This window comes from Drosophila mauritiana, chromosome X (assembly GCF_004382145.1).
Source record: "Drosophila mauritiana strain mau12 chromosome X, ASM438214v1, whole genome shotgun sequence".
Classification (NCBI taxonomy): Eukaryota; Metazoa; Arthropoda; class Insecta; order Diptera; family Drosophilidae; genus Drosophila; species Drosophila mauritiana.
In genome coordinates this window covers 16,194,574-16,215,720 of record NC_046672.1, presented here as the reverse complement: position 1 = coordinate 16,215,720, position 21,147 = coordinate 16,194,574, and the positions used below count along the sequence as shown (strand labels likewise).

General features: G+C 40.5%; 5 protein-coding genes across 9 annotated transcripts; 2 read left to right on the top strand and 3 right to left on the bottom strand.

Moving 5' to 3' along the window:
- Positions 1 to 120: 120 nt before the first annotated feature.
- On the bottom strand, positions 121 to 2,260 carry LOC117146346. Its single transcript, XM_033312486.1, has 8 exons — positions 1,401 to 2,260; positions 1,234 to 1,342; positions 1,037 to 1,172; positions 831 to 975; positions 699 to 775; positions 513 to 628; positions 345 to 459; positions 121 to 277 (listed from the first exon to the last, which is right to left on the bottom strand). Exons 1-8 carry the CDS (start codon positions 2,045 to 2,047, stop codon positions 177 to 179), a joined length of 1,446 nt encoding a protein of 481 aa, XP_033168377.1. The 5' UTR covers positions 2,048 to 2,260; the 3' UTR covers positions 121 to 176.
- A 151-nt stretch (positions 2,261 to 2,411) lies between these two features.
- Positions 2,412 to 4,675, top strand: LOC117146347 (splicing factor U2AF 50 kDa subunit). The gene is made up of 5 exons (XM_033312487.1): positions 2,412 to 2,543; positions 3,143 to 3,706; positions 3,779 to 3,867; positions 3,931 to 4,053; positions 4,131 to 4,675. Exons 1-5 carry the CDS (start codon positions 2,531 to 2,533, stop codon positions 4,590 to 4,592), a joined length of 1,251 nt encoding a protein of 416 aa, XP_033168378.1. The 5' UTR covers positions 2,412 to 2,530; the 3' UTR covers positions 4,593 to 4,675.
- Positions 4,676 to 4,910: 235 nt separating this feature from the next.
- On the bottom strand, positions 4,911 to 10,873 carry LOC117146345 (1-phosphatidylinositol 4,5-bisphosphate phosphodiesterase gamma-1). Its single transcript, XM_033312485.1, has 4 exons — positions 9,300 to 10,873; positions 8,478 to 8,946; positions 7,563 to 8,416; positions 4,911 to 7,502 (listed from the first exon to the last, which is right to left on the bottom strand). The coding sequence occupies exons 1-4, from the start codon at positions 10,602 to 10,604 to the stop codon at positions 6,432 to 6,434; spliced, it is 3,699 nt and encodes a 1,232-aa protein (XP_033168376.1). The 5' UTR covers positions 10,605 to 10,873; the 3' UTR covers positions 4,911 to 6,431.
- Positions 10,874 to 11,672: 799 nt separating this feature from the next.
- On the bottom strand, positions 11,673 to 18,423 carry LOC117146699 (high mobility group protein DSP1). 5 transcript variants are annotated; one of them, XM_033313093.1, is made up of 7 exons: positions 18,335 to 18,423; positions 17,567 to 17,679; positions 15,254 to 15,730; positions 15,005 to 15,163; positions 14,765 to 14,928; positions 14,455 to 14,629; positions 11,673 to 14,381 (listed from the first exon to the last, which is right to left on the bottom strand). In XM_033313093.1, the coding sequence occupies exons 2-7, from the start codon at positions 17,588 to 17,590 to the stop codon at positions 14,199 to 14,201; spliced, it is 1,182 nt and encodes a 393-aa protein (XP_033168984.1). In that variant the 5' UTR covers positions 17,591 to 17,679; positions 18,335 to 18,423; the 3' UTR covers positions 11,673 to 14,198. The 5 variants fall into 5 exon arrangements, with proteins under 5 accessions (XP_033168984.1, XP_033168983.1, XP_033168986.1 ...); XM_033313092.1 differs by lacking the exon at positions 18,335 to 18,423 and adding an exon at positions 17,741 to 18,310; XM_033313095.1 differs by lacking the exon at positions 18,335 to 18,423 and having other exon boundaries at positions 15,254 to 15,706; positions 17,567 to 18,310.
- Positions 18,424 to 19,887: 1,464 nt separating this feature from the next.
- Positions 19,888 to 20,563, top strand: LOC117146700 (HIG1 domain family member 2A, mitochondrial). Its single transcript, XM_033313096.1, has 2 exons — positions 19,888 to 20,132; positions 20,222 to 20,563. The coding sequence occupies exons 1-2, from the start codon at positions 19,988 to 19,990 to the stop codon at positions 20,383 to 20,385; spliced, it is 309 nt and encodes a 102-aa protein (XP_033168987.1). The 5' UTR covers positions 19,888 to 19,987; the 3' UTR covers positions 20,386 to 20,563.
- Positions 20,564 to 21,147: the final 584 nt, after the last annotated feature.

Sequence of the window (21,147 nt, the reverse complement as noted above, 5' to 3'; positions counted from 1 at the left end):
TGTTATCGATAAATAGATTCTCACACGAACACAAATTTATCGAAACACAAAAACCACAATTTCTATTATTTTCTATTTTGTTTTGTATTAATAGTAATAAAAAAACATCAAATGCACAAATGAAGTTACAATAAATAAAATGTTTACTTCTAAATATATTCTATATATGGCAAGGATTATAAAGTTGTAATTTTATACACTGTCACGTTGATTTTCTGCTGTTTGTGCATCAGGAAAGCCCTTTCGTGATGGGAAACATCTTTGATTTGAATACAATCTGCAAGTCAATAGAAAAATCATTATATAAATATAATTTTATGCATCCACATTCTTCATACAATTACCTATTTCATGACACCCTCTTAATAACCGCTTTATACAGACTTCAATCGGTAGATACATCAGTTTTCTTCGCAAAAAATCAAATACACTTAGAGTAGCAAATGTGAGAGCCTTCAGCTATAAAGAAAGTTGTATTATTGTGAAATTCAACGATTTTATATTAAACTTACAGCAGCAAAAACTATATAGTAGACAAGGGTGGTGGGTAACAAAAACAGAATAGCCGAGAAAAATATGGTAGCTAGATATAATTGCCGATTCATATAGTTGTGGGACTCAGTGCGACCTGAAAGGTATAAGAATTGGTGAAACTAAACATAGTGCTTAGATCAGCAAAAATCTTAAAGCATACATACCTTTTAAAATGTTGTAACGATTGCCTCGAACCACTTGCCATAGAACAGAAAGACCTCTTCTTTCCACATTGTAGAGGCTATGAAAATAATATTAATGTTTTAAAGCGGCCAACATATGTTGCAGAAACTTACACTTTGGTATAAATATAGAAGCAATGCGAATGTAAGCCAATAACGGATATTAAGTCCACTAGTAAGGCTATCTGGAATGTAAAGCCCAAGCATCCAATCATTCCAATGGCCAAGAAAACTTGTCGTACTAAAGGTTCAATGAAATCTGTGGAAAGGGAACAAAGTTATCAATCTTATCATGCACTTAAGTAGACCCAAAAGCTTACCCAAAAATGTTGACCACAGCTCAATATGATATTTGAAGCAGTCGAGAAAGAAATTATTTAAATGTATATTTAGCTTGAGGCCAATGGGACTGCCCTCTAATACTTTCAACAGGCCGTACAATTCGTCAATGACGTACTACAATAGATAAGCAAGTTAATGTCACATATGTAAAATCAAATTTGTATGGCGGACATACATGAGATATTTGTATTAGAAAATCACCAGGCTGTGTGGCAAGCGAAAATAGTATTAGCATCAATATAATCCCCAGTATTCTATCAAGTACTATATTAGCCGGTCGAGATCTGCTTGATAGAAACTAAGTAATAGTTATAGTTATAATAATAGTAATAATAATAATACCTTTTATCACATGCTGTCTGCCATTCCTTGAAATGCTTATAAATAGTTGAGTGAACCATAACTCTGTTGATAAATACATTTTCCGCCATATATTCGAATATCTTAATTGGAGAATCGGCAATGAGTGTGAAGCCATGTTGTATACTCCTGTTGGCACTATTGTTTGGCTTATTTTGGTTCTCAGCAGTGGGTTGATTCAGTCTAGAGAGCTCCAGAAAGTCGCAATCGGTGCTATCAAGATCATTGTATTCCAAGGATCGGCTTTTTCCAGATTCACCAGATACGAAAAGGTTTCGTACCATTTGCCTGTCGTAGAGAATTACTTTAATGTGCTTCAGATATTCGGGCGTAATGCCCAGGTAAACCAGTGTTATATTCGCCTGACTGCTATTGTAGGTGAAGCACAATCGCATATTGAACTTAAGAAATTGGTTCTGGTCCGCATTGAAATCCTCGTTGAGAATAGAGCCCAGGAAACGCAGATTGCCCTTTTCATGATTTATGGCCTTGTCACTGAACTCCAAATCTGATGCTTCCAGCACGTAATACGATACGACATTATCTTCATTTATCTGCACTTGCCCGTACAAATTGGTTGGCTTTTTGATATAATAATAGTTGAGCGGTAGATATATCTTAATGCTCATAATATAATCGATTAACTGACAAAAACACCGGTATTTCTTCTCTCAATCAAAACAAAACAAATGCAGCATGCTTGAGAAGGTGGTGTACAATTCAGTGTGACGTCACAGAGTTTTGATTAACAAAGTAGCGAGTATAGCATAGTTACATATTTGTATATGTCAGATGTCGCTTAAACGTATTTCCCTATTCAGATTTCTATGTTAATAATTTAAATAAATATTTTGCAGTAATTTACACCATACAATTGAAAGGTATGTCGATAAATCGTTCAACGATACTTTGAAAATGACAGTGTCGCACTGCAAGCCCTCGGCTATCGGTGGTCCATTCCATTGTTTTTCAGTTTTCACGTGTTCTGTTTTAAGTCGTTTCTTTGATATTTGCGTTAATATACGCAATAGAGGGACACACTTTTCTTCGGCATTTTAATAAGTAAAAATTGTTTTCGTGTAAAAAAATATTTGTTTGATTTAGCAACAATAATGGGCTATGATGGTGAGTTCAATGAAGAGAGGAAGTAAAGGGCAGCACTGAATTTAATGTCCAAGTGTGCATAAATAGATGTTTATGTATTTATATGTATGTATGCATACATACAACTATAAATGTATAAATGCAAAGAAAGTGAAAAATGTGCAACTGAAATTGTTTATCGCGGCAACACAGCCTGTTGCATGTTTCTTTTTTTTAAATATTAAAAAGGTGTGATGCATTAGTTTTTGTTAATATTCGCATTCATTCTAGACCGGTTGTTTTTTTTTTTATTTCGTTTCGTTCATTCATACATTCATACATACGTACATACGTTGAGTTTTGAGTCTATTTTTAATGGAATACAGTGCATTTCGGTATTAAAATGAAGTTCGAAGATAAATATTTGCAAATTGACAATGAAGGCGAGTTCTTATGACCATAAATGCTTCTAACCATACAAGATACACCGAAATGTGTCCTTGTTAATGGCTTACATATGCGTGTGTATGCATGCACATGGCCAAATTTGTGTGCACTTCCTGGGCGAGGGGGCCTGCCCCCGTAATTTGCGAAAGTCGCGATTCGAGAATCAACATGTTTAATTCATACCGTTTTTGCAGACCGTGAACGTGATCGCGAGAGACGCCGACATCGTTCCCGCTCTCGGGACCGCCATCGCGAACGCTCCAGGGATCGACGCCATCACCGGAACTCGAGGCGCAAGCCCTCGCTTTATTGGGATGTACCGCCGCCGGGATTCGAGCACATCACCCCGATGCAGTACAAAGCCATGCAGGCGTCCGGACAGATCCCGGCAAGCGTTGTGCCGGATACACCGCAAACGGCAGTGCCCGTGGTCGGATCGACAATTACCCGACAGGCGCGTCGCCTGTACGTTGGCAACATTCCGTTTGGCGTCACCGAGGAGGAAATGATGGAGTTCTTCAACCAACAGATGCATTTAGTTGGGCTCGCCCAGGCGGCCGGCAGTCCCGTCTTGGCCTGCCAAATTAACTTGGACAAAAACTTTGCTTTCCTCGAGTTCCGATCGATTGACGAAACCACCCAGGCCATGGCATTCGATGGCATCAATTTGAAGGGGCAGAGCTTAAAGATTAGGCGTCCGCACGATTACCAGCCCATGCCGGGTATAACAGATACGCCGGCAATAAAGCCCGCTGTTGGTAAGTAACGAATATCCAACGAATTTCGTTGGCACACGGTCTTATCTAATAATCACCATTCCACCACAACAGTTTCCAGTGGAGTTATTTCGACAGTGGTCCCGGACTCGCCTCACAAAATCTTCATCGGTGGTCTACCAAACTATCTGAACGACGATCAGGTTGGTTAAACATTGAAGCGTTTGCATTCCAATTCTCATAGACATTTTTATCCTCTCCTGCAGGTTAAGGAACTGCTTTTGTCGTTTGGCAAGCTACGAGCCTTCAACCTGGTCAAGGATGCTGCTACTGGGTTGAGCAAGGGGTATGCTTTCTGTGAATATGTCGATCTTAGCATCACAGATCAGGTACGAAACTATTTCAGAATTGCAAACAAACACAATGTTAACTCTCGCTCTCTTTCGATTCCCAATACAATTCGTAGTCGATTGCTGGCCTGAATGGAATGCAGCTGGGTGACAAGAAACTGATTGTCCAACGTGCCAGCGTGGGCGCCAAGAATGCGCAGAACGCGGCCAACACCACGCAGTCGGTAATGCTCCAAGTGCCGGGCCTGTCCAATGTGGTGACCTCTGGTCCGCCGACCGAGGTACTTTGCTTGCTCAACATGGTCACGCCCGATGAGCTGCGGGACGAGGAGGAGTACGAGGACATCCTGGAGGACATCAAGGAGGAGTGCACGAAGTACGGCGTCGTGCGGAGCGTGGAAATTCCACGTCCCATCGAGGGCGTCGAAGTTCCGGGATGCGGCAAGGTCTTTGTCGAATTCAACTCGGTTCTCGACTGTCAGAAGGCGCAGCAAGCACTTACTGGACGCAAATTCAGCGACCGCGTTGTGGTCACATCATATTTCGATCCCGACAAATACCACAGACGCGAATTTTAGATACAAGTAAATCATATATATCTCACATTCACCACTTGTCCAATAAATATCAGAATAAAAGTAAAGTTTTGACTACGAAAAAACCATGGAATAGAAAGGGATAGTCGCTTATTTCGCTGCGAGCGGGAGTTGCAAACCAAAACTCCAAGTGCTCCGAATGGGGTGGAACTGTACGCGAGTTTAGGGGTATATGTATAGCTACTTCATTCGGAGGCGGCGATTCCAATGCTCAGAAATCCGACATAGAAACCACTTTGTATATATATAGACAGCTAACGCCGATAAACATTTATTTGGCATTAAATAATTATGAATGTATACGTATGTTGTGTTGTTTACTGAATATATAAGGCAATTACAAAAACAAGTTACAAATCACTTAAAAAACGGAACGTACAAATGAAATACATTTTGGGTACATATACATATACTAAGCACGATCTGCTAATGTCCAAATTAGAACTATTGTGCGAATGGAAACAGCAGAATGTTTGTTAAATAATTAAATGCAAGTGCAAGACAAATGATTTCTTAGATATTTATCGTTTCAGTGGGCATTCGTATGGAATGCAATTAGTTTCAGATTCAAATCCTAAATGATTCGCATAGGTAGCTCACTTTTCCACCTCTTAAATATATATCTAAATATATAAATTATATAATGCATTTAGTAATAATACGTCTATTGAACTTAGGCTTTAGACATTTAGATTTCGTTTAGAAGAGAGCAGAAGGTAAGTTAAGTTGCATTTCACGATATGTTTTTAGAACATTGAGTTTACAAAAATAGATATCTTTGAGCTACATTACTGTTTTCAATTATTTGTTATTTAGCAACAGGTGTACTTCAATAGTTAACATTCAAACATTTCAAATTTCGATCATTTCGAATTTTTAGGCACTTTCATTTTGATGTAATTGAATCACACACCTCACAATAATTACATTTTATTTTAATATTGTTTCCAAACTTTTAGTTTTTGTAACATTCGACACAATTATGTGGTATATCGTAATTGTTAAACAACTGGAAGACTTATGTAATCAAAGAGGTTTGCCTTTTCATAAATTGTATTATTACTTTAAGCTTTAAAAGAGAAAATAAAAAGGTAAATGCTAAATGATTGAAATGCTGTTTGAGTATTTGTGCTAAAAGAAAGGTCTAAAATAGTTTTTCAGCTAATATTTGAAAGAACGGGTGCTCACAAATGATATTTTCTTTAGTTAAAACATTGTAATACTTATAAAAAGCTGATCCTGAAACTGAATATCAAATGCCCATCAAATTGATTCCATTTGAGCTGTTTATGAATATTTTCCATTTCTACTTTTGGAATCAACTTAATGTACAACTTTTGCTGGTGAAACCAAATGGAAATAGCTCAAGTAGTTTCCTAAATCGAAATCAAATCATTCCGGTTTGCTTATGCTTATAATGAGGTGACACGCATAGTTAAAACTTATTCGTAATATTCTGTTCTCCTGAATCAATCTCACGCACAAATACAACATATAGAGGACAACAGACTTGAACGCAGGGATTACATAAACTTGATTTCAGTTCCAGGAGTTCAGAATTCATGGTTACCATTTGAATACTCAGTTGTATAGTATGAACTAACCATAACTGCTGTTGTGTATAGAAAGTAATCTAAATCTAAATCATACGTTTCAGATACTAAGACTATTACAAGTGGGAGAATCAGGTTCATAGTTCGATGAAATGCTCTTATATACAGCTCTTGATAAATTGCTTTTGCGAATTAGCTTCGCAATTAGCTTTCCCCTTCGATTTAGAATCATCGTTTGATATTGATCCGGGCTAGCCCAGCAATCCTTCTACGGAGTGGTGGCATTTGCAATCTTAATGTTGATCAGCAGGGACGAAAGTTCCAGCTCCTCGCTGAACTTATTGCGCAGGATGACGCTGCGATAGCCCTGGCGAATGCAGGTCAGCGGATAGCACGCCTGGGCGATGAAGTGCGTCTCGGCGAACATATCCTCGTCCTGCACTTCGAAGCGCAGGATCGCGAACTGTGGATTGCGCACGTTGAACTCGCACGATTCATTCCACACCGGATTGAAGCCATTCTCATTGACTTTGGTGCGGTACTTAACGCCCGTATCAAAGCTAGCGCCAACCAATTCGACCACGATCTGCGGATTGTTCGATTTGCCGCCCCGGAATAGATGACGTGCGGCTATTAGACGTATGCTAACCTTAACTTCGCTCAGGCCATCGCATAGCGGATTGTTCGGATTGAAGCTGTCCGATTTCATAAACGACGGCTTCAAGATATAGCCACATTGTCCATTATTTCGGAATTTGGCCTGATTCAGCTGCATGGCCTTATCGCCGGTCTGATAGTTCAGTGCGATCATCTGGGATCCAACATTCCAGAATGGCATGGGGTTAAAGTTCGACGAGTCCAAGCGCTGACCCTTCGGGTACACACGGCTAATCTGATTGCGATGGTAGGAGAGAAACAGCTGTGTGTTCTGCTGGAAGAACTGCTTTTCGGCCTTCGTTTCGGGGAAACTCGACATTTCCTGAAATATCCACGAATGCTCGCGGAACGGCACGCTGCGGAAGTAGATAATCAGGTCGGACATCTCCTTGGCCACCCGGGCAGTGCGCTCCTTTTTCCGCCTCTGCGATGCCAGCTGGCTGGCGATGAGGGCCGCCTCCTGGATCGCCTTTATCCACTCGTACGCCGTCTCCTGGTTGTCGAAGCCAATCACAAACGGATTCTGCATCGTTGGCGTTTGTATCTGCAGCTTGAAGATAATCCCCGGATCGTTGGACTCAAAGAGCGAGGCAACCGCACCGAAAATCTCAATGGAATCGGTGCGTCCGTCCGTGCCCTCTTCGTTCAGCGAGTTGTAGTCCTCGGTGGTTGAATCGATAACCTAGATTATCCCATTGGAATTTGTCAAATATAATATAATTAATCTATATATGCATCTCACCTTTACGTAGTTTGCCGGCAGATGCTTCTTGATCATGCCACCGTAATCCCCAATCCACCACATGGAGTTGTCCCGCTGGACATTCGTTATGATGGCGTGCTTGGGAAAAGAGAGTTCGTCTGGCTTGTTCGCCTTATAGCTGTAGAGCGCCTTGCACGTGACATTCTCCTCCAGATTGGAGCCCATGTAGTTGGAGGCACCGTTGTCGTCGTGGCCGCCACTATGATCACCCTGGGCCGCCTCTGCTAACGCCTGGCGCAACAGCTCCTGCGACACCGGATGGCTGAGCTTAACATTGCGATAGAGCGGGTTTCGCGTATAGTAGTTGATCAGCGAGACCAGAGACTCAAAGTTCATCGTATCGATGCCGTACAAGCGTCCCTCCTGCATAATGCGACAGTGCTTGATCTTTCGATTGATTGTGAACGAAATGACGAAGGCGTTGATGCTCTGCACCGATGGCCGCACCAGAAACGAACCAATTTCCAGCCGATATAGGCCCTGTTCGGCCTGCTCCTTGGTGGTGTTCGGGTGGAACCACTCCTGATCCTCGTGCTTTTTCGGCTGCGGAACTGGCTCCTTCAGTATAATCGAAAACTCGGAGCTGCGCAGCATATTCTTGCGATAGTAAACGATCAGTGAGTATAGTGAATCGAACACGAAATTCTCCACTAGATAGTACTTGATCGATCCGTTTTCATGCTTTAGCTTGATGCGGCAGTGATTCGGGCGATTTCGTCGCCAGAACGAAAGACTATAGTCACCCACAAACGTGGCCGATTCCCGAACCAAAAACGTACCATCGCCAAAATGTTTATACTTCTTTAGTAGATCATCCGCCTCCTTTCTGCCACCTAAAATTCAAATTGTTAACGAAATTCAAGGAATATACATATATGCAACCGATTGACGCACCTTCAAGTTTTCCATGGAACCAATTCTCGCCGAAATGCAGCTCATCGTTGGCCGAGGTATCCTTTTGCTTTTGCTGCATGTTGCTATTCAGGGAGCACGACGAAGAGAGCCCAAAGTCGTCATCCTCGGAGTTTCCGTTGCGCGACTCGTTGATCTCAGAGGAGTAGATCAGCTCCTGATGGGTCAGAACGAACTGATACAGATTCCAGGACTTATCGACCGGATCCTTGAAGTAGAGCAACCCCTCCTTGAACACCTTGCGCACATTCTCGCCATCGTTCTCGCCTGGAGCTCCGCCCAACGATGACCTATGGCCCAGTGAACCCGTGCTGGAAATCCCATTCGTGATGTCGTCAAACTGCGGCAACTTCTTGTGCTTCAGGATTATCTTGCGACGCAACTGGTATGGCGATGGCAAGTGCTGCTCGTTTCGATCACAAGGTTGCGTAAGCAGCATATCGCCGAAAACCTGTAAGATGGCATAAAAGACTTGTTTTAAAATAACAATTAAGTTCAAAGAGGGAATAAGCTAATTCTAAAGCTTCTAGCTGAAGTGCTAATAGGTCTAGTATCAATTATCATCGCCTTGTAATTTAAGAAACTGAAATTATCGCTCTGTTACATTTATAATTAGCTAACTATCGAAATCTACAAAATCCATTTCAATTATGTATTAAATTAGGTAATCAAAAGCAATCACATAGAAAGCCATAAAAGAACTCATTATTACAGCGAATGAATCAAAAAGCAATCATGCAGAGCTCCTGTTCGCATGGAATATATAAATTGTTGTTATAAATAGATGCGATTAGGTCAACTTACCTCGATCAAGGCCTGCGCCATATTCCGCTGCTGCTCCAGGGAGCAGTTCTGCTCTATGGACAATATTACCGGATACTCGGAGCTGGTGAACGCATGATCCTTGATCGTCTTGATCACATCCATGAACTTGATCTTCGAGGTAATGGTGTGGCCGTGAAATATGTAGGGCAGATTGTCGGGCCCATTCCAGCAGTCCAGCTCGATGCAGCGGCAGCCCATGCGAAGGGCGCGGGCGTAGGCCTCGCAGGAGGATTCGCTGGAGAACTGATCGCCCGTCAGGTAGGTATTGTGCGACGATGCGATCCAGTAGGAGGACAACGGCAGGTTCATGTCCATGAACACCTGGTCGTACTTGCTGTTCCACAGGTCGTTTTGCTTGGAGAACAGAAAGTCCACGAACTCCGGAAAGGTGAGATACGGCTCTTGGACGTCACGTTCCACGTCCTGAACAAAGTCCCGAATGAAGGTGGCAATGGCTGCGTTACTGATCTCACTGGCGCTAACATCGCGCTGTTCCGTCTCCAGGAACTGCTTCAGCTCCGCCGGTCGCACCACCTGTTGGTCCTCCGAATAGGGAAAGTTGGCCACTCCCGAGCCGGACAAGACGCTGGCAAATCCGTTTGGCAGCAACAACTTCTGATATAGCCGCGAGAAATCGTCAAACTTGAGATCGTGCTTGCGCCGCACATCCTCGGTGAAGTGCTCCATGAACTTGCCGGTGGTCATCTTACAGCTAACTCCGGCCAAAAAGAGCTTAAAGTCCTTGATGGTCACCTGGGCTGGCGACTGTTCCGTGGCCTTGGCGGAATGCGTGTTGACATTCTCGATTTGGTAGTACTCGCGCCGCAGCCAGCGGTCAATTTGCAAGGGATATGGTGCTCCCAGAGTGTCCTTGACCATGTAACGTAAGCCCCGCACCCAATTATCGGCCTCGATCTCCGACAGAGCCACCACCGAGAAGCTCTTCAGCTTGAAGTGATTGCCGTGCAGTATGACAAAGCACTTGCTGGACTCGAAGCGCTGGCAGTCGTCGGCAAACAGGCGAAACTCCTTCGAGTGCTTGCCCACCCGTATCTCGCGAATCTCCCGCAGCTGTATGGCGCCCTCGTAGTCGGTGCGTGGCGTTTGGGTGGCCACCGTCGCCCAGAGCAGCTGTCGGGTCTCTCGTATGAGCATCAGGTGGCGGCGATCCGGACGACGCTGTTTCCCATACAACTTGGTGACGATGGTGCCGCGCTCCAGCATGCCAATGGTCTGCTCCATCTCGCCCAGCAGCGGGGCACTCATCGCACTAAAGCAGCTCATCCTGTCCGGTCCAAACGTGTCGCTTCGTATCGAAATTAGGTTCTCATCCGCTGGCTGCCACAGGTTGTTTCTCGCCTCGCCAACCGATCGCCAGACTAAGTGCAATGCATGCAAACAATTGGTGCCAGCGCGTGGAACTATTCGCAGATCAACTGCTCCCTCTCTTCCAACTGGTCGATGCACAAATCACGGCCACTGGACTCAATAACCCGAGATTAACAATGCAATACCCGAAATGTACCCAAAAAATACCACAGAAGCAGATAAGATAAGCCAGCTGTTGAGGAAACTGCCAGTGTTGCCAGGCCGCAATGTGGCGACAGAAACTACTAAATCCACGCAAATAGGCCGTTCACACTGCGGTATATTTAGGATTGTGAGCAAATAAGAAAATATAATAACTATTTTATTTAAAAGGTTCTCTAAAAAATTGCTCCACTGTTTATACTTACAAACTTTAATATCTGAAATCTTATAGTGTGGCCAGTTATTTTTTGATTCGAAGTGGGATTCAAAAATTCGAAATATAAATAGTATTCCTAGTTTTGAATTATGAAAAATGAAGCATCGAAGAATCGAGCAAGCTTAAAACACTAATAACTCACCATATGTAGATAGGAAAATAAATCCCAACCTGCAAAATTCCTAACTGCTCGAAACCAAACGAACATAAGTTTTGTTGATATTGTATTTAAAATAGGTTTACAAATTAATAAGCTTAGACAATTGACTGATTGTTGTCGACTTTTCTACGAGTGATCCAAACATCAGCTCTATAGGGATTAAATACCATATAGATTCTAGCTCTTTCTTCTCTCTCTCTTCTCTTTCTTCTTTCCTAGACACAAGTGCAATATTCCAGTTTAAATTTCAGCAGAGAACTGGGTTTGTTCTTTCGAAAATCCCACATTTTGACCAGGAAGCTCAACGTGGCCCTGAAAACCCCAATTTTGGACGAAATCATCTTAACCAACTGGCAATAATATGTAATATGCAATATAATATGCCCCTGAAAACCATTTTGGCACACAGCAGTACGCAAAACAACTCATAAGAAATTTTCTCTGATTTGCCTTTACAAGCGTACATCTAGCTAAATTAAATTTATTTCAAACTATTTTTACAGTATTGTGTAAATTCTTAGGAAAAAAAAAACAAATACTTAGTGGCTACTATAGTATTGCTAATGTAATTCACACATTGTAAGTTTAGGAACTCGGTCGCGATTCCCACCGAGTGTTGTTGTGTCTATCAAATATAAAAGCTAAAGCTGTTCATTATTGGGATTTGTAACATAAAAGTTCTTCATCTATTACGTATGTACCAAGCGTAAATCAAAAACTAAAGATTTAAGACAAATGGTTTTGAAGAACACATCAATCATCATCATTCCATCTAAAAAAAAAAAAGAATCTCATTTCTAAAAGTTTATTTCATAATAGTTTAGTTCTTATAACAAAGCGCACAGGGAACTGGAATTTTCATAGTAATTTATTAATATAGGGTATGGATTACCGTCGAATTGTTGAAAATTAGGATTTAAAGGTTTAACCTAGACACACTTCTATGAATATAATCTCGGTGGCGAGTTATTCTCTATAGAAATCATGCTAAAAAATATATATATGTATATGTTTATTTATATTTATATATATATATATATAATTACATGCATATACATATCTCGCACTCATAACGTGGCGAGAGCGAAGTTAGGCGTACATCTAGAGGCGTCCTGGTTAACTGACCATCGGACGCATCCCTGGTTATAATTTCAGCTCCCCTCCTATCACGTTATAATCTAACCACTACTACTCAGCTTACACAGGCGATCTAAAGGAAGACATGCTTCCAACCGTCGCAGCCAATGGTCTCCATCTCCATATCCATCAAAGGCCGGAGGAACGTCTCCCTTTACATCTGCATAAGCACTTTCTGTTTCCGTTTCTGTTTCTGTGCCTGGAACATTTTTGGGAGAAACTAGTCTTCAAAAACTAGTCTATACTCAAGGTTTCTACGCAATTTACATTACTTTGCAGTCCCGCTGAAATCTACTCTAATATTAGGCTTCTATGTCGTTATTTGCTCTCGGTTCTCGTTAATCTCTACGTAGTCTCATCTAAATAATACTTCAAATAGTATGTACATGGCCAGCCAGGTCAACAACAATTGTGTTGCAATGCCCGACGACAGCGTTGCGGTTGCTCCTCATCCCGAAGTGCACCGAACCAACCAAGACTAACTTTCCGTATCTTATGATCGTGGCTATTATATAGTTGATGTGTGTATTTACAAATGAGGACGAACCCAATTATCTCCAAGGATCTGGATCTGGGGCTACACGAATCGCAAACTGAACTGGTAAATATGTTAATGAGTGGAGGAGAGTGTGTTGAATGAAATGCATTTTTTTGTGTGTGAGCGGCAAAAATAAATAGATCGAGATATCACCCGCCACTGAGTTAAGTATTTTTCACATTATCACGTTTCATTGAGTTTGTTTCGTGTGTGGGGAGGGAACATATAAACTCGAACGCATTAATTGTAGTTTCATTATGGTGAATCTAACTTTAATAAATGGGAAATATGTACCAATATTTATAAATGTAGTGGTAACCTTCATAGTTGCTGAGAACGAATGACATCATGATGAATTTCTTCAATTTATAAAATAATTCTGCTTATTACTTTAGGGAGAAACTTAGCACTGAAGCACAAATAAGGTTCGCAGACAGTTGAGTGTCATTTTAATCTAACCATACTTAATCGTATTCATCTTAACATAGAACTTATAAAAGGTTTCTTTGTGATTTATCTTCATAATTCATGGAAATTTGATTACTTATGTTAAAAAAAAAAATTATATATTATTTATATATATGCATTTACATATACATAATAGGTGATTTTCTTAGAGATTCCACTTCCAGGTAATCATCAAATTGTCACGAAGAAAATAAATGAATCAAAACAATTTATGCTTTGGTTTTTCCATCACAGAAATCTTCTGCAGACATTTTTTGCCCACGGCTGGCTTGAAAATCGCTCGAAAAAATCCTCAAATTTCACAGAATCTCCGCAAGATTTCGTTCTTCTTTCGAAATGCACTAGGAACAATGGTTTCACCTCTCTTCGGTTAACTATGAAAACCTCTACTGAAAGTTCAAGAGATTTCTGTGATAGTTGGATTTTTTTTAGTTGGACATTGGTACAAAAATATTTCCGATACAAAATATGCTAAATATGAATGCAAAAAAAAAAGTAAGTAAGAGATTCACAAGAGCTCTATTATGCACTTCTCTTGGCTGCTTAAAAAGAATACAAAAAAAATAATAACCATTCCACCATGATTTTTAAGTTATTTGTTAAAAATACGATCGATATTAGCTTTTCCAGACGATTCTGAACATATTGTGACGGGGTTCTGTTACCGGAAAGCGAAACCTCTAAAGCGGGCACACCCTTATATATATAAATTTATATTCAACACACATTGGCCAACCTGATAATAGATCAACCAACGTTATCATGTTTCTTTCCTCCATCGCGACAACGATCGTGTGTATAAATAGTGAAGAGTATTTACTGCTAAACCTATTGGTTCTCGTCGTCATCTCCATCGCCGTCGTCGTCGTCGTGCTGCTCTTCCAGCTGCTGGTGCTGCTGCTGGGCAGCGGCGGCAAGTAACGCGGCTTTCTGTGCCTGCGCCTGCATCGACGCCTGCATCGACGGTGCGGACATGGCTATTTTCCCGCTCGTCTTGTACTCGGTCATCTCCTATTGAAGGCAAAGGTCCACATGTCAATCGGGTATACTTATATATAGATATATATATGTATCTAAAACTTACGCGTTCATATCGAGCCTTGTCCCGCTCGGCCATCGACTCGTACTTCTGCTTGACCTCGGGATCCACATCGGACCACTTTCGTCCCAGCTCTTTGGCGATGTCGCCCACTCCGAACTCGGGATTAAGTGCCTTCACCTTATTTCTCTCGTCATTGCAGAACCAGAAGAACGCAGACCTAAACGCGGAGCGGCAGAATAGAGCATAGTAAGTCATCATTATTGATCTGATTCGCTTCATTATCTCTTGCAGTCACATTGGTTTGTATGCACTATAGTTTATAATATGATAATTGACTTTGCTACGAACTCACAATGAACGTTTTGGAGCATTGGGGTCCTTGATCTGTTTCCTCTTCTTGCCGCGTCCCACGACCGCTCCCTTGGGCGGCACATAGTTCTGCATTTCCGCCTCATATCGCTGCTTGTCCTTCTCGGCCATTTCGTGGAAGCGCTTCTTCTCCTTGTCCACCATTGTCTAGACGAATGGGATAGATGGCAATCCACTTTAAAACAAGGAGTCCTTACGTTATCTGATCTACTCATTTACTTACCTTCCACCGTTCGGCGCACTTCCGCGAGAATTCGGCGAATATCACCGTCTCATCGGGATGCTTCTTTTTGTGCTCCTCTCTGCAAGTTTGTACAAAGTATGCGTAGGCGGTCATTCGGCCTCTGGGCTTGGCATCGGCCTTGCCTCTGATCATGGGGCTCTGTTGGATCGAATGCGATCGAGAACGGGAATGGGAATGGGATTGGGATTAGCTGCTGGCTAATGGAAGCAAGTGGCATATGCAACTTACCGCCGAATTGATGACATTCTGTTGCTGCTGCTGCTGTTGCATCTGTTGTTGCTGCTGGTGCTGTTGCTGCTGCTGTTGTTGTTGCTGCTGCTGTTGCTGCTGCTGGTGCTGCAGTTGCGCCGCTGTATTGGCATCGACCTGGCCCTGATTGGCGGCCGAGTACCACCACTGGGAGCCGGGTACGGCTGCTGCTGCGGCTGCCTGTGCCATATTTAGGCGATAATCATAGCCCGTGGTGCCGGCTGCGTTCGATGTGGCCACCACTTGGGCCATCGTCGTGGCCGGATTCGGAAAACTGCTGGCCATTTTGTATGTGAACAGCTGTTGGGTGCCCACGCCGGCTGTGGTATTCGAGCTGTTCTGGTGCGCCTGCTGCTGATTTTGCTGGACGACCACCTGGTGTTGTTGCAACTGTTGCTGTTGTACTTGTTGTTGTTGCTGAGCAGCCAATTGCTGCTGATAGTGTTGAATTGTTTGCTGATCAATAGTTGGTTGATGGGTGTTCATTAGCATTATTAGTGCGATGCCAGTCGATTGGGCTACAACAATACACTACAATCATTTGGCTTGACTCCCGATGTCTGGCATCGCACTAACCACTAAGATAGTCCTTAATACTAACGAAAGTGAAAACTGTGCGTTTTTGTTGTGAGTAATGCGGTTTAATGAGTGCCTGATGTTTTTGTTGATTACTTGCTTGCTTGTTTAAAAAATGACTAAATACCGAATGCAGCGATTTTCTCTACATTCAGTTTACACTTTGCTGATTTGTTAAAATATTTAACAGTTTTTACACTGGTAAACTTAACTTTAGTAAACTAAGCTGGGATTCTTTAAATTATTTATTAAGTGTGAAAAATATTGTTGCCCAAAGCAAAATGCTTAAACAGCATTCTAAAATCCTCCATTCATCATTAATAGATTCTAAAAGTATCTGTCGGAACTGGGGCGTTATCCTTTTTATTTACTTTCCATGTAAATAAATATGTAGATACTCGTTATCTACAGATACCGATAAATTGATGTCAATAACACACTATAATACTAAATCCTATCCAAAGTGAATTATCTTGTTTCCAATGTCAATAATCTAGCTTGTTTTGTTTACAAAGTAATAGTAATTATAGCGCCAGCTGTTAACCCATAGATAGAAAGCTTTTACATGAATCGGGCAAGAAAGTGGAACTACTGTTGGGGCAAGAAGAAGCAGAGCGAGTAGCACCGGTTCCGTTTTGTGAATCGGATTGGATTGTCTTCATTTCGATTCCGATTCCAGGGCTTAAAGTGCAAAACCAGGGCGCCACAGTTACAAAACATGAATGAACCCATTCTTTTTGCCGAAAATAGACCCTATCAGCTTGCCAATTGTGAAAAAGCTAAATACACTTACTACAACTGCCAAAAAAAAATATAAAAATAAAATAATAAGTGTTTATTAGAGAGCCGTTTTACTTGTGAATACATATGTAAGCACATAAATATACATGTGCGCATAAATATTTGCATAGCCATGTATTTGCACATACATTCATTTGTATTTTATGCACACATGGATAAAAATATAGCCAATTTCGGATTACGCAAGCCTGTGATTTGGGTCTTTTCATATACAGGTTTTTATATGTGTATGTATTTTTATTTTATGTACATCATATTCTCCTTATTTTTTGCACATTGTATGTATGTATGTAAAGCAATAGGCATGCAAACAAACGTGCATCGCATTTTGGCAGCATATTTCATAAGAAACGAAAAGCAGTGCGGTTTACCGTTTACATCAAGGCATTCACGATTCTTGGTATAAATATACATATTTGTATATTTATACAAACTAATAAGAAAAATGGCGGACTTGGATGCGCACGCAAAATACAATTTTGATTGTACAGCGTCGCTTTTTTGTTTGTATGCATACTTGCACATACATAGGCGTACACTTTTTGCATTTAGTTACATGCCGATTTACTTAATAACTAAAAACAAAAGCGAGACGCAATGGATGTACAAGCGCATGCATGTACATACGTATGTAAGTATGTATGCAGCATATATATTCACAAAAAGTTTCCACTGCGGCTGAGAAAAGGCAATCAGGTGCCGAAATATCCAAATAAATAATAAATAAATAGGTGCCTGGCTTTTTATTAATTATACATTGTCGTTTGGCGGGAAAATGATTAAAACGCGGCAACCTATACATAAACGCGCCCATGATTGTATGTGTGTTGTGCCATGAGTGTATATAAATGTGTGTATGTGTGTGCGTGCGTGTGTGTTTTAAATAAAACGCCGTATACCTGCACACAAGCTTACCTGTATTTGATGAAAGTGTTCCATAACTGTGAGATTTCGGATCTAGTCCGAATGTTTCAATCGTTGATTGGCTTTATACTGGGATTTCCGTTCTATATCTTTCACTTTTAGTCCTAAATGGTTAAAGCATATATATTTAGTTTTAGCACAAGTACGTATGTATGTAATACGCACACCAACGCAAATTGGAGTCGAGTCTTAAGCCAGTTTTTTGTCTGTTTTCTTTTTCTTAATACTGTTCTACGCAGTTTGTTGTACGTCGTATTGTATTGATTATTGCATGTATGTATGCATGTACGGACACAAATGCGAATGTATGATGCACGTTACCAGGAAAAAAAGGAACACGGCACAAGGCAAAACTTCGAAATGAAATTCGAAAATTTAAGAATTTCACAATGCACGTTGTTTTTTGTACTTCTTTTTTTTTTGTCTAGGCCTTTTTCGCTTATTTGTTGTTTGATTTTATTTGTTTTTTGGTTGGGAAAACGCGAAACGCGGGCGGCTTTGCGGATTTGTTTTGTCGTTTGTATTTAGCTTGTAAAAAATAAACAAACAGCGCTGCATACGCTGAGTTTATTGTATCGTATCGTATCGCTTGTGTTTTGTTGGTGTGGTATGGTATATATGCTATACAGTACACAGTACACAGCACACAGTATGGTATCGTATCAATGCGAATGCGGAAAATACAATATATGAGGTTGGTTCGCGCGCCGCTCGTACCAACAACGAATGAATTGAATTGAATTGCCGTCTCTGCCTTACCTTCTCACTGTGCTTCCAAATCCAAACGGGCGGATAAATGTGTATGCGTTGCGTTGCGTTGGACTGTGTGCGCAATTCTGTGCTGGTGTGCGTGTGTGCGGGAGAGCGAGAGCGCGAAGAGAGTCGTTGTTGGTAGAATTAGCGTTGCCGAGAGAGCGCTCAACATCATATACATACATATGTACATACACGTGGTGGAGGGAAAAGGCCTTATAAAACTTTTTGGCCTGTTACTTTCGTACAAACATACGATCACGGGTATGTACATAAACGCTGGCGTGCCAAACATACAAACTATGGAGTGTGTGGAGTGTGGGAAAAATACAGAACTGTATGTATGCATATGTACATTACACAGTTCTTAGGGCCAAAATTTATTTTAAACATACAAATCTTATTTTTAACTGCCAGCTACATTCGTTAATGCGACGAATTCTACAAAACCGATATGCATCAATGCAAACACATTGATACATAAGCAAGCATATATGTACAACTGTGTTCATGCTAATAGCAGTTCAGAAGACCGCCACTTTCTAAATAAATGGTTTCATATGAATGCTTTGTTCAATGCGTCATGCGGTTTTTAAGATTGGATAAGTTTACATGAAATACTGAAAACTATAATGTTTTATTAAAAAACAGTGCAGGTACTAAAAGCCATTTGTAACTGCATTGCTTGTTTTGCGACACAGAAGACGAAGCAAAGTATTAATTAACAAAAGGGAATTCAGAATAAAATCGTTTGCTGCCTTTCAGTGCTATTTCCACGAACGCAGCTGTATGCACATACGTGTGGAACACACAAACATATGTACATCGCAGCGACCCGCTACATACACATACACATTTTCATTTTGTGTGTTCCCGTCTGACTGTACTTTCAATTCGAATTCGAAAGAGAAAAAAATGTTCTCTTATGCTTTAAAACAAATTCTCTCTCAATTCTCTCTGTCTTACAGAGGGAGGGAGTAATGCATGTGTGTATGTTTGTAATGTATGAGGTCACAAAAACCGAAAAAAACTAAATTCTCAATTATATTGGCCATTAATATTATTTATTTATTTTTCCATACTAAACTTAATGTTTTTACTTATAGTTTATTTGTTTAAGAAGATTATTTATATTAAATTTAATATTTATTTACTTCGGGTCTATAAAATACCAGTTCTGTTCTGGCTTTCTAGAATTAAAACAATTTCTTTAATTTATTTTAAGTGGTTAAAAAAATGTCGTTCTAAAATTCAGGTATAGTTATTCTTTAGAGAAATTAAGTATTATTTGCTGCAAGTTTTATTATGTTAAAAAAAATATATAAACATATTGGTAGATTTGTAATGTTTGTAAAGGGTGTAAACCATACCAACTTGTAGTACATGTAATATAGTTATATTATAACAAATATATTAAAAAAGAAAATAAAAAAGAGTTGTTAATTCAAATAAATAACGTTTTTCAATTTATGGCTTGTTTCAATTTCAGTGCGTTTCTTGAGGTTTTTCGTGTTGGAAGTCGTGATCGCCCTGAGAAAACTATCGCTTAAATAGTGTGAACGCACGCACATCGTAAGCGTTGGTGTCATCTCGAATTGAATAATATAATTTGACTTGCTTGATATTGTTTTACTAACATTGCCCGGGATTAAGAGCGATATGTCGAACAAAATTCAAGTCTCGCTTCCGGAGGAGGAACTGGATTGGATACAATTGCGCCAGGACCTGGGCCCCGTTGCCGAGGTGGAAACGACCAAGGAGAAGCTGCAGCGCAAGATCAAGGAGAATCCGCTGGTTCCGTTGGGTGAGTGTGTTTGCGTTTGCCGGGTTATGTAAACAAAACAATGTACATATCTTTTCATTGCTTCAATTGTTTATTATTTATGCATTCAGGATGTTTGGCCACTACAGCGGCGCTCACAGCTGGCTTATACAACTTTCGCACTGGCAATCGCAAGATGTCGCAGCTGATGATGCGAAGTCGTATCGCGGCTCAGGGATTTACCGTTATGGCCCTAGTTGTCGGCGTCGTCATGACCTACACTGATAAAAAATAACTACAACGATATTATGAACCCAAATATATAGGCTGAATTTGCATTCAGTTGGATTCTGTTCTTTTTTTTTTGTCCCATGTTACAAAAAGCCTATACTAAGGGCTGCAAACTTGTATAAATGTTTAAATATACGCTAACCATTACTTAGATGGTATCTAAAAGATGCCTATAGATAATACTTTTATAATGTCTCAATTTATTGTAATTAAATGAGGAAAATCTTAAGGGGCTACTATTAATGTGATAGTTTTAGCTGTGACTAAACAATAGGTTTGAATAAATAACGATCATGTACATTATAATGAGTTTTGCGGTTATCTTATTTACCTCATTTTAAATTTTTATAGAAAATATAAGACTTGGCCAATAAATCTTAGAATTTTCCCAAATTAAACTGCATGAAGAGTTCACAATAGAATTTGGAGGAAATTTAAAATATGGGCTTCCCTTGGCTTCCATTAATGCTATTAAGTGTTAAATTTTGTAATTAAATCTTTGAAAATAAATTAATTTAACATTATAGTCTGAAAAGAGTAACAATCCTTAATATTTTATGGCATTCAATTGTGTAGAGCAGTTATGGTGCTAAACCAAAATATGTGTCCAATACTGAAGGGTCCTTAGTGTTTTGATAACCATGTAGCCATACATATACAGGGGTATACCTGGGTGTGTCCAAAGGCACGGGGGTAACTGTCCCGGACTGAAAGGTATCGCCAAGTTACTGGCTTTTCCCATTCGACGGCGGGGGAGATGCGCGCG

Coding starts and splice junctions, on each gene's coding strand:
- LOC117146346 (XM_033312486.1), bottom strand. CDS start 2,047: ATGAGCATTAAGATATATCTACCGCTCAACTATTATTATATCAAAAAG. Junction 976..1,036: donor GCTGTGGTCAACATTTTTGG/GTAAGCTTTTGG, acceptor CCCTTTCCACAG/ATTTCATTGAACCTTTAGTA. Junction 460..512: donor ACTATATAGTTTTTGCTGCT/GTAAGTTTAATA, acceptor CTTTCTTTATAG/CTGAAGGCTCTCACATTTGC.
- LOC117146700 (XM_033313096.1), top strand. CDS start 19,988: ATGTCGAACAAAATTCAAGTCTCGCTTCCGGAGGAGGAACTGGATTGG. Junction 20,133..20,221: donor GAATCCGCTGGTTCCGTTGG/GTGAGTGTGTTT, acceptor TTATGCATTCAG/GATGTTTGGCCACTACAGCG.
- LOC117146347 (XM_033312487.1), top strand. Junction 3,707..3,778: donor GGCAATAAAGCCCGCTGTTG/GTAAGTAACGAA, acceptor CCACCACAACAG/TTTCCAGTGGAGTTATTTCG. Junction 4,054..4,130: donor ATCTTAGCATCACAGATCAG/GTACGAAACTAT, acceptor TACAATTCGTAG/TCGATTGCTGGCCTGAATGG.
- LOC117146345 (XM_033312485.1), bottom strand. CDS start 10,604: ATGAGCTGCTTTAGTGCGATGAGTGCCCCGCTGCTGGGCGAGATGGAG. Junction 8,947..9,299: donor TGGCGCAGGCCTTGATCGAG/GTAAGTTGACCT, acceptor GCCATCTTACAG/GTTTTCGGCGATATGCTGCT. Junction 8,417..8,477: donor GTTCCATGGAAAACTTGAAG/GTGCGTCAATCG, acceptor TTTGAATTTTAG/GTGGCAGAAAGGAGGCGGAT.
- LOC117146699 (XM_033313091.1), bottom strand. CDS start 15,766: ATGCTAATGAACACCCATCAACCAACTATTGATCAGCAAACAATTCAA. Junction 15,164..15,253: donor AGAATGTCATCAATTCGGCG/GTAAGTTGCATA, acceptor TCGATCCAACAG/AGCCCCATGATCAGAGGCAA. Junction 14,382..14,454: donor ACAAGGCTCGATATGAACGC/GTAAGTTTTAGA, acceptor TGCCTTCAATAG/GAGATGACCGAGTACAAGAC.